General features: G+C 37.8%; 1 protein-coding gene across 4 annotated transcripts; it reads right to left on the minus strand.

Moving 5' to 3' along the window:
* Position 1: 1 nt before the first annotated feature.
* Positions 2 to 7,726, minus strand: ccnl1b (cyclin L1b). Of its 4 annotated transcripts, XM_067363547.1 has the most exons (11): positions 7,393 to 7,719; positions 7,033 to 7,107; positions 6,843 to 6,952; positions 4,704 to 4,821; positions 3,816 to 3,880; positions 2,661 to 2,760; positions 2,440 to 2,544; positions 2,191 to 2,332; positions 1,368 to 1,467; positions 886 to 984; positions 2 to 778 (listed from the first exon to the last, which is right to left on the minus strand). In XM_067363547.1, the coding sequence occupies exons 1-11, from the start codon at positions 7,630 to 7,632 to the stop codon at positions 424 to 426; spliced, it is 1,509 nt and encodes a 502-aa protein (XP_067219648.1). In that variant the 5' UTR covers positions 7,633 to 7,719; the 3' UTR covers positions 2 to 423. The 4 variants fall into 4 exon arrangements, 3 of the variants coding, with proteins under 3 accessions (XP_067219648.1, XP_067219649.1, XP_067219650.1); XR_010891961.1 differs by lacking the exons at positions 2 to 778; positions 886 to 984; positions 1,368 to 1,467; positions 2,191 to 2,332 and adding an exon at positions 3,269 to 3,398 and having other exon boundaries at positions 2,507 to 2,544; positions 7,393 to 7,726; XM_067363548.1 differs by lacking the exons at positions 2 to 778; positions 886 to 984; positions 1,368 to 1,467; ... (1 more) ...; positions 2,440 to 2,544; positions 2,661 to 2,760 and adding an exon at positions 2,838 to 3,398 and having other exon boundaries at positions 7,393 to 7,726.
* Positions 7,727 to 11,369: the final 3,643 nt, after the last annotated feature.

Raw genomic sequence — 11,369 nt, forward strand, 5'->3', positions numbered from 1 at the left:
GAATGTTATAGCATTTTTATTTTGTGAAGAGAAATGAATAGAAAGTCATATTCTGACATCATAAAAATAAGCTTTATATGTACAGTGCACAAACACGGATGTGCAATTGAAAAATATTTAACACAGGCCTTGTCTGTTCCTTCCTGTGTGATCCCTGATAATAGGCAGATTTTTAGCAGTCTGTTGTTCACTTTCAAGTTTACAAGTAAAACACAATACATAAAAAAGGCACCACTACCTTGCTAAATCAACTCTATGAGTCAGTCAGAGATGCAAGAACAATAATATCGAGAGAACATCCACTTCTTAAGGTTAACTCTGGGAAAACTTTGTGCTGAAGCAAGCATTTTTCCAACAAATTTTTAGTCCTGTTGTCCAGTGCCATCACAGTTCCCTCCATTTCATTTAGCAGTGCCGGGCGCCTCATTTCCTGTGTCTGCTGTGTCCAGAATGTGACCTGCTCTGATGTTTGCTTCGTCCGTGATCACGCGAGCGGTCGCGCTCACGCTCGCGTTCACGTTCGCGATGGTCCCAGTGGTGACTGGTGCCGCGGTCGTGCTTGTGTTTCACGTAGTCACGGTCACGGGCTCTTTCGCGAGAAGCGCTGCGAGTTCGGCTCCGTGATCTCCTCCTTTTGTTGCTATGCCGACTAGACTCGCTCTGTCTGTCTCGCTCCGTCCTGAGTTGTGTAACCGGCGAAGCTCTGCGACCTTTGTGTTGCCGTGGAGATGGGCTGTGGCTGCTGTGAGAGCTGTACGTTCCTGAGTGGCTCCTTCGACTGAGGATAAGAGAACATCATGTCAGCAACAGAAAAAGCAATTCGGTTTAAAACTTCAAACTGCTGTACAAATATATAATATCTCTTTGAAGTGAAATTAAACTTACTGTCGGTGCGGAGAACGAGACTGAGAGCGAGATCGCGAGCGAGACCGGCTATGGTTTTTGCCATTCTGAAACACTTTTCTCTCCTCCTTTTTCATGCTGCTATAAGAGAAATAAAACAAACTGTAAACAATGTAATATAGTACATCACAACAGGGACAGACAGCAGTGGTGTTTTTGTTAACTATTAAAAATAGTTAAAGATGAAATAAAATCATATGTAAATATTAGATTAAAAACTAATACTCAAATGAAAATTAGAAATTGACAGGGCAACTAGTATCTGAAGTAAAGCAAGTTTAAGTACTAAAATGACACTAAAATAAAGCTAAATTATACAATATATATACAAATACTAGAGTTCAGTATCTGAAAATGTTAAAAATGTGACACTGGGCACTGTTGAGTGGATTCATAAACACCTCTGATTGGCCATTGTGTTCATCAAAATTAATCAGATAAGGTGGTGTATATTAAATACTTACCCATTCAATGGGCTTTTGGCAAACAATTGTCTGTTCTCAGACTCCTTTACTAGTTTAGAGTTTGGCGATTTTTCTTCCACCTTCACTTCTCGTGGAGAAGCTGGAAAAGGAAAACATTTTTATTTGCCTGGGAATTGACAAATACTTGCAGAAAGCTTAATCAGTAATGCTGCACGATTTAAGCCCTGATTTTCACTCACTGACAGCTTTGTGGAAATTACAGACAAATGCCCTAAATCGGAGGTAAATTGGTGCTCGTTTACGTGAGTGACAATCGCATAGTGTGTACTATCAAAGACACAACCTGAGAGAAGCGCAGATGTGGCTGTCAATGCCCATGAAATATTTAGCATGGTAATTAATTGGACCTGTCTGTCATGCAGTGTGAAATATGTTTTGACTGGAAATTGTAATTTCCAGTCAAAACACATTCAAGGGAAAGTTCAGGACCTGCAAAAAAAACATCAGCAAGCAACCATTCTCTCCTTCATATTATTCGTTTTCAGTGCAAATCACCACACAGACAACTTGAGTCGCAAGCTTCTTGCGTGCATCATTTTAACGAAGATATCGATTCTTGCGTGTGATATTTCGTTATTTCCTGTAGCACTTCTTTTCTTGTTCGGTTGTGAAACATTTTGTAGACCAGACAGAGCTATCTGCAATTCTTCCGATTGCAATGTTGTGTAATGTGTGACCCCTTGTTGTCAATCTGTTGTGTAATGTGCACACATAAGACAGTCGTGTAGTGGACACGAAAATCTTTGAAAATCGTGCAGTGTGTACCTGGCATAAGAAAAAGCAAAGCAAAACACAAACTTACAGGGTTTTGATGCTGGGGAAAATCCACCAAAGGCAGCGAGAGCTGGTGTGACACTAGGATTCAGTCCTTTGGCTTTTAGTCTAGCCTCCTCCAGGACCACCTTCCTCTTTTCCACCTGTTTTTCAAGCTGTTCACTGTTAGGCTGAAAGATGGATAGAGTATTAACAACAGCATCCAAGTAAAATTAAAGTAGTTTATTTAGCAGATAGTCAAAGTAATGCAAATCTGTAAGTATTAAATTTAAGTTACCTTTTCCCTAGAATAAAGCTTCATCGTGCTAATACATATTTCTTTGATGCTCTCCTTGGTAGCACCGAAAAGAAGATACCAGTGTGGTTTGGAAGGAAGGGGAAACTGCGGAAATACAAAAACATGTAATGAAATAGAGAAATTGAGAGAATGAAGGTGGATAAATAAATCCAAGGATGTAAACATGTAACGAAATGGAATAATAAATCCAAGGCCCGTACCTGTAACACTCGTGCAGCGAGGTAAATGCAGGCACACGCAATGGTCTCAGGTTCAAACCGCACAAACGCATTGGTTCTGAGGGCATCATTCATATAGTTCCTGCAAAACATGAACAAACACCTACAACACCTGCCATGCTCTCTCTCTCTCTCGCTCTCTCATATGGCTTATTATGGAGACTCTTAACTTCATGTCCTTTCCCTCACTTTTTTTTTTTTTTTTTTTTTTTTAAATGTAGCCATGATGGAAGCAATATAATCTTAAATTTGAGTAAATAATCATCTCAAATCACAAAACTAAAGCAACATGCTAAAACAAACGTGCATGTTTGGCGAAATCGAAACTTTTTAAACCCCATATCAAAAAAAAGGTGTGAGGAGAGGCAATATCAGGGGACAACTTACTGTGACAATTCACATGAACAAATTTCATATGAAAAAAAAAAAGTAACATACCGTTTTCACTGCTAAAAAAATTCATTTGGATTTAGAGAGCAACAAATGCACAACTATCTACTAGCACTTGAGCTCTGGGGGGAGAAAAAAAAAAAAAAAAAGTAGAAGAAAAAAAGACAAAAGCAAATCCTGGACCCCCCAGCAAAGCCAACCTCCGCTGAGAGCTCTCACTGGATTGGCTGGCAGCCTCGAAAAGGCCAGCCAATGAGGTGGGAGGGGTTCCTGGGTCTTGTGCCTGAGGAGTTCGGGTGTTTTCTGTGACACTTACCACCATGGGCTACCCTTTAATCAAAGAGTAGAGAAAGGACAAAGTTAAACAGAGCTCTCCATAAGCCAGAACCTCAATGATGTGCAACATGTCAATAATGCATGACCTACTGAATAATCCTGCATTTTTATTACAAAAAAGCAAAGGGGGGATGCCAGAATAATGTGAACCTATCTTACCTTTAGGTATACCAAGCTACAATGCAATTCATACTTTATAATGCAGTGTTTCCACTAAGTCCTGTAGATGCCTAAGTAGCAAGCTCTTTCACAAGTTCAAGCTCTTATCAGCAAATTATGACAGCTACTAGTGGAAACACAGCACGAGTCCAACCATAAACCTGATCCAATGTCTCCTCTATAAGGGGAAAAAATTCCAAGTCATAATTTGAAGGGCATTTTCATGAGCTCCAAAGACAAAAGTACACTTACCATGCAGTTTGAACCAGCATCTGATTCTTCTCACATTCAAGCACTTGTAGGAACATGACAATAATCTGAAATAGTTGAAAATGTAAAATTAATTGGACACTATCAGGATTTCCATTTAAAAAAAAAAAAATATATAATAGCAGTATAACCAGGGCCTACAATTAACACTCGCCAAATGAGAGCAAAAATTGGCGCTGGAGCGTATATAAAACGTTGTCACTCGCCATTTGGCTAGTAACATTTTTATTCTAACCATGCATGAACGACACTCAGGAAAGTTTAAGCCTGGAACATTTAAATAAAGAACAAAACAGCGATTGTTATGCATGTGTACAGTATCAGTATATTAGATCCGTGCATTCACTCTTAAAGTGACAGCAGCCTAATATTCCTGCTGCTGTCTGTGTTTTTAATGTTATCACACAACAAAGAACTAACTGCTCTTGACCAAATAATGTTTGAAACTTTAAATAAGGATTAATTAATAAGTATATTTAGACAGTGAAGACTATGAAGTGTTATTTTACATTTGCTTACTTTATTAAATATCTGTACCTGAAAACTACTGTCAGACCTACCTGAAAAACACTGTATATTTCATTTGTATCTTTGTTATATTGTATTTGTTTGTGCTTTTACCTACAGATTATTTGTTTTTACTGACTTTAGCTGTGGTGGAATTGTGAATTTTCACTTATCTACGATTTGTGTGTCATAACTGTCCGTTTTTGCAGTTTCATAGCTGTTAAAAAAATTATGGCCAGTACATTTTCTTAAGTCACCAGCCATTGGTAGGTGTGGCAAAAAGTTAGTTTTAGGCCCTGAGTATAACTGAGAAATAATAAATAAACTTAGTAAAACAGTATAATTTTAGAAAACAAAACTCACCTTGTGTGGATGTTTGACGTGAACACAGAAGCCCAACTCCTTAAGGACACGGCGCTCCGCTTTGATCACTTGATTCTTGGTGTTTATGTAGTTTTGATCAAGGACAAGAGGGGTGCTCCTGGTATAACAAAGAAAACAGATTCATGTTGGACGCATGTTATTAGAAAGACTACATTTCTATGGCATCTACATTGTCTGCTTTATTTCATATGCTCTTTGCAGATTATACTTGCTTATAACAATTTCTCTCAAATTCAAGCAGTAAAAATTAAACATCTTCAAAATGGTTTTAAATGAACAGATCATTTAATATCGTGCAATCCAGTTAGTAGAACAGCCAAGTAATTGAGGGATATGAAATTACAAATTTTATCTAATACACGTTTTGGATTTCATGGTAAATAAAAGTTACACATCTTATAAAAAACTATATATATATTTTTTCAAAATAGGGGAGAACCGGGACGAAAGTAAAAAGCGATTTTCTCAAAACCCTGACTACATTTGCATTCCAAGCTGCCAAATATCATGTGATTTCGTCATTGTTTCCCGAGGTTAGGTCCGGAAAGCAGTTTGAGTATGGTAAATAAACTGCTGAAGCAATACTTTTTTTCTACTTACAAGTTGTTTCTCTCATTTCATGTGTCACAATAATGATCAATCTACAGGTTATTTAGTGCTGTAACACATCCTGAAGTTTGACTTGTCAGAATTTCAGTATGAAAGTAAATGGGGTTTAAATATCAGGAGTTCCTGTCAGGATGAAAGTAACACTTTTGCTTTCTCTGCGTTGCAGCATTTATTAAAACATGTTTATGTCATAATATACTAGCAGAATATGCCAAGAGTGAGGGTCAGAAAGACAGACAGGGGTCTGATTCAGCCAGATGTTTTATGAGAGGGCGTTTCTTGACATATCTGTTACTGATTTCTGTATGTCACCATTTATTCACTCAATCTGTTTACATTTACCATTTTTAGCCAAACCTTAGCTTTTCCACAGCCACCTATGAATTTGCAGTTTCCATTCAGATGTTATGCATATTTAGAATTTATGCATAAAAACAGCTGGATTGGAAACATGACTACTGTTACATTGCTGAGAATTTAACTTGGGTAAAGTTGGTTTTATATTCGCACATTCGGACTTTCCCAAAAATGTGCAATAAATTAATGTTTGTGAATTTTAAGCAGCGACATGATATTGACAACCAACGATTGTCAACTTACAACATTTTTCACAGTCGATCAAAATAGGCAAGTATTGTTTAATGGCATATTTGTCCAATGTAGTGTGATTAACAAGGCTATTGAATACGGATGTCCGAATGTGCTAAATTAAAGCCAACTTTACTAGGGCTGCACGATTAATCGCATGCTATTCTCACGCGCATTTCGTCAGTAAAGCCGGTTCCCTGATTACCGCTAAATCGCCATCACCTGCTTTCAAATGAAGCGGCATTTAATAGACAGAGCCGTAGATCACTGAAAAGCCACGCAATATCGCGTTCATATCGCAGATGAATCGCCTGCGATATGAACGCGATATTGCGTGGCTTGTCTGTGAACTACGGCTCTGTCTATTAATAGGCGCTCCGTTTAAAAACAGGTGATGGCGATTTAGCGGTAATCAGGGAACCGGCTTTAATGACGAAATGCGCGTGAGAATAGCATGCGATTAATCGTGCAGCCCTAAACTTTACACAAGCGAGAATTTATATTATGCTAATTTAATTTTCATAGTGTTCATACCATTGAAATGTTTTATAAAATAAATTGACATTGCCAAAAATAAATAGAAAATTTATATATATATATATATATATATATATATATATATATAAAGATTATATATAGGCTATTCTAAACAATTCATGTTTGTACTGTCGGGTTACTTTTGAAACATTTGATACTGAAATTCTCAATTTAAAATGAAAATGTAATTTAATATTTTTTGCAAAGAAAGGACAAAATATGTTTTCAGTTAAATATTATAAGGGTCATAGTGAGGTACATATTTAGCAACACAAATCTAGCTTGTATTGTTGTGTTACTTCTGACCCACCTGTGTGTTATTTTCGTCCCTGCTCTCCCCTACTTAACAGCTTAACTAATAATAAAAACACAGGATCGACTTACTTTTTGCCCTTTCCTTGTCTCAAGTGATGGAAAACATTGATCACATCCCTCACTCGTCTCGGCGATTCCTCAATCTTTGACGCCAAGTTCACACAGGCCATGGCAACAATCTGTTTCAAAGTGAAAACAGCATTAATTATTTTCATGACTTGTGTGGAGTCAGTTTATACATTTAGTGTTGTTGACTTGCCTCAAAGCTGTGTTTGATGAAGGATTTCGAGTAAAAGAATCGTTGAAAAAGGACTTGTCCTGTCGCCATCGCCACCTAATAAAATACAAAATAATACATTAAAACGACGTTAATGCCACTTTACTTACAGGAAAACCACACTTTATGTATATTTAGCTTGAAATTACAACCCAAAATACATTGCAGGGCCTCCGCTGGCACGATCTAAAGGACTCGCTGGCAGACAAAAGGCCGCCCGGTTTCAATATGCCGGTTACGGTTAGCTAGCCGTGCTAAGCTAGCATCGTCTTACACCTTTAGGTCATTAAGAATTTATCTAACGAATTAATTCATTCATATTAAGCATAGTTAGACAGTAACCTGTGGCAGACGAAGAAGAATCCCGGCAGATTGGATGAGTTCACAGCCCAAAATCCGCAGGTCTGTCTCGGTCTCATGGTCGAGGCCATCCAGCATGGACGGGGTGGAGGATAATCTTTCCTCGGGTATAATCGAGTTATCGATGGCCAGAAACACCTCCGAATATACTTTATCGCCGATAAGAATGCCTTGGTTGTTTGGTGGAGTGTTCAGATGAGGTGATAAAACGCCCAGAGACATTTTGATGGAGTAAATCAGTATAACAAAACGTAAACCCTTCGTCTGCCAGGCGGAAATGGCAACGTTTCGTAATTTCGTAATACATCGACGGAAGTGACGTCACTGGTTCCGTTGGCACTGTGAAATCCCCTAGAATACCGCGATATTATGTTAGTGCGCCGTGTGGGTGAAATGTTCTCACAATGATAGATAATTATATAATTATAAAAATATTTTTTATATATAAAAACATAAGTCTATGATATATCATCGTGTGTAATAACTAAAGGGAATGGAAAACAACTTTATACCACTAGATAGATAGATAGATAGATAGATAGATAGATAGATAGATAGATAGATAGATAGATAGATAGATAGATAGATAGATAGATAGATAGATATCCACTCCAGTGGATATCTGCATACTCATAAAACAACAACAACAAACTGTCAGCAACTGTTGAGCTGAATTGCATGAAAAATGAGAAGTTTGCCAATAAACTAGAGAAAATAGAAGATTAAACATAAAACAACATCTAGACAACATCTAGACAAAGCTTTTGTTGGATTAAAACAGGTTTTTTTTTTTTTTATACTGTCACCTGAATCTGAGGAAAATTCAAGAGGACATAATCAAAGGACAACCCTCTGCAGAAAGGATATTCATGTTTGAAAGGATAACTTCAAACAACGAACAACAACAAAAAATAAGAAGAAAACTTTCAGAAAAAGAGAGGTAAAGGCATTTGAAGAGACAGTGATATATTTCTCTCATTGGATATTTGCTTGAAAGAACAGCACAGAAAGAAATTTTGGAGAAAGGATTTTTTTTTTCCCCATCTTAACAATCAAAGAAAAGTTATATTTTAGCTTATCTATAATTTTTATTATTATTATCTTCACTGAGAGAAAATAAACAAATAACTGGCAGTTATTTCAGTTGATTCTGTTTACATTCTAAATCAACTATGGCCAGCACATCATCTTGGCTCCGCCCCTTCTGCCTCAGAAGAGTTCTGAAGCCTCCAACCAGAGCATTAGGCCTAAACAACACCCATATGTGGAGGTCATCGCACTGCACTATCCCAAAGATGTCACAAATGAAACAGCACGGAAAGTCTACAATAACAAAAGACTAACTGACAACCCAGAAACACTTTTTGCAGACCTACATAAGGATGGCAGCATAAGTAACCTGATATTCTACACCAACAAGCCCTATGCATGGCACAAGGCCATCATTACACACTCTGCTGAAAGAAAAGGCATCTGTGGGGGTTTCCAGCTAAAAATAAGAAACGAGGAAGACACAACTAACACCAACGTTAATATCTTCAAAACAACGGGTATAGTGGTGGTAAAGAGCATCAATGGGCTCTTTGAACAAGACTTCCTCTGCATCAAAGACAGATCACAGAAAGAGACCATAACCAGCAACCAACTTATCACTCCTGAGGAGTCAGTCTCCCACACCATCCACACAGATGAGGACCAGACAGAACAGAGAGACCCTTCGAGCATAACCCAGACCAAAGACCCCCATTCACACTGCTATTGCACTGACATGAGGGAGAGGTTCACAGAGCTAGAAGGAGAAATGGTACAGCTCAAGGAGATGATCTTTTTCTTGCAAAAAGTTCAGACAACAGACCAGACCAGCAACAGCCCCACAGCCAAGAGAAAGGGACACCCTCAGGAGAGAGCTGTCTACACTGCAGACTGAAGTGAAGGAACTCCAGCAGGAGAGAGAGGGGCTGAGGGCCCAGCTGGAGACACTGGAAACACTGTTCTTACAACAGACTGAGGTACACAGGGCACAACTAACAGCAATGAGGATGGAAATAAGAGAACTGAGGCAGGACAGAGGAGCACAGCACAGCGAGTTCAGCTCATCAGAGGAACCGGTGGAGCAGGACACCCTTCGCCCTGATCACAGCTCCCAAACAACAGAGATGCATCACAGCCAGTATCCTCCTCTCCCATCAGACATTTCCCCCACATCACACTCAGTCGACCCCTCCACACCAACAGAAGGAGCAGTAAAACCAGAAGTCACTCTTTTAATTGATCCAAATGGGAAATTAATTGATGAAAACAAGCTCTTTCCCAAACACAGTGTGGTCAAACTCTGGTGTTCGAACAAAAAACGATAGATAGATAGATAGATAGATAGATAGATAGATAGATAGATAGATAGATAGATAGATAGATAGATAGATAGATAGATAGATAGATAGATAGATAGATAGATAGATATAGTCAGACCGACAGACAGATAGATACACAGATAGATAGATAGATAGATAGATAGATAGATAGATAGATAGATAGATAGATAGATATAGTCAGACAGACAGACAGATAGATACACAGATAGATAGATAGACAGATAGATAGATAGATAGATAGATAGATAGATAGATAGATAGATAGATATAGTCAGACCGACAGACAGATAGATACACAGATAGATAGATAGATAGATAGATAGATAGATATAGTCAGACCGACAGACAGATAGATACACAGATAGATAGATAGATAGATAGATAGATAGATAGATAGATAGATAGATAGATAGATAGATAGATAGATAGATAGATAGATAGATAGATAGAGTCAGACCGACAGATAGATAGATAGATAGATAGATAGATAGATAGACAGACAGATAGATACACAGATAGATAGATAGACAGATAGATAGATAGATAGATAGATAGATAGATAGATAGATAGATAGATAGATAGATAGATAGATAGATAGATAGATATAGTCAGACAGACAGACAGATAGATACACAGATAGATAGATAGATAGATAGATAGATAGATAGATAGATAGATAGATAGATAGATAGATATAGTCAGACAGACAGACAGATAGATACACAGATAGATAGATAGATAGATAGATAGATAGATAGATAGATAGATAGATAGATAGATAGATAGATAGATAGATAGATAGATAGATAGATAGATAGATAGATAGATAGATAGACAGACAGACAGACAGACAGATAGATAGATAGTCAGACAGACAGATAGATACACAGATAGTCAGATAGATAGATAGTCAGACAGACACAAATAGATAGATAGATAGATAGACAGATAGATAGATAGATAAATATAGATAGTCAGACCGACAGACAGACAGACAGATAGATAGATAGATAGATAGATAGATAGACAGACAGACAGATAGATAGACAGACAGACAGACAGACAGACAGACAGACAGATAGATAGATAGATAGATAGATAGATAGATAGATAGATAGATAGATAGATAGACAGACAGACAGACAGACAGACAGATAGATAGACAGACAGACAGACAGACAGACAGACAGACAGACAGACAGACAGACAGACAGACAGACAGACAGACAGACAGATAGATAGATAGATAGATAGATAGATAGATAGATAGATAGATAGATAGATAGATAGATAGATAGATGACTGAACACAAAGTGGATGACTGGATTTCATATTCTGGCACTCTGTGCACCAGGTTTCCACAGGGATGTGCTAATCCACAACTGTTGCCAAGTACCAAAGTAATCGCATCATCATATTTGAGACCTATGCCACAGTGAGGCTCATCACAGAACATGATGAGTCAGCTTACAGAGGGGAAGTGATATGCTTGACACTTGGTCAAGAAGACATAAAAAAGATGGTTGTTGACTTCTTCATATCAATGACACTAGGGTGGAATTAGTTAATGTACCCAGGAGAAAGAA

This window comes from Chanodichthys erythropterus, chromosome 16 (genome assembly GCF_024489055.1).
Source record: "Chanodichthys erythropterus isolate Z2021 chromosome 16, ASM2448905v1, whole genome shotgun sequence".
In the NCBI taxonomy this organism is placed as follows: Eukaryota; Metazoa; Chordata; class Actinopteri; order Cypriniformes; family Xenocyprididae; genus Chanodichthys; species Chanodichthys erythropterus.

Bases quoted from the DNA above. Each gene is read 5' to 3' on its own strand.
- ccnl1b (XM_067363547.1), bottom strand. From the start codon at position 7,632: ATGTCTCTGGGCGTTTTATCACCTCATCTGAACACTCCACCAAACAAC. The intron at 2,545-2,660 runs GTACGGGCCTTG...GTATTTCCGCAG, and splicing joins TCGCTGCACGAGTGTTACAG to TTTCCCCTTCCTTCCAAACC. The intron at 779-885 runs GTAAGTTTAATT...TCTTATCCTCAG, and splicing joins TCTCGTTCTCCGCACCGACA to TCGAAGGAGCCACTCAGGAA.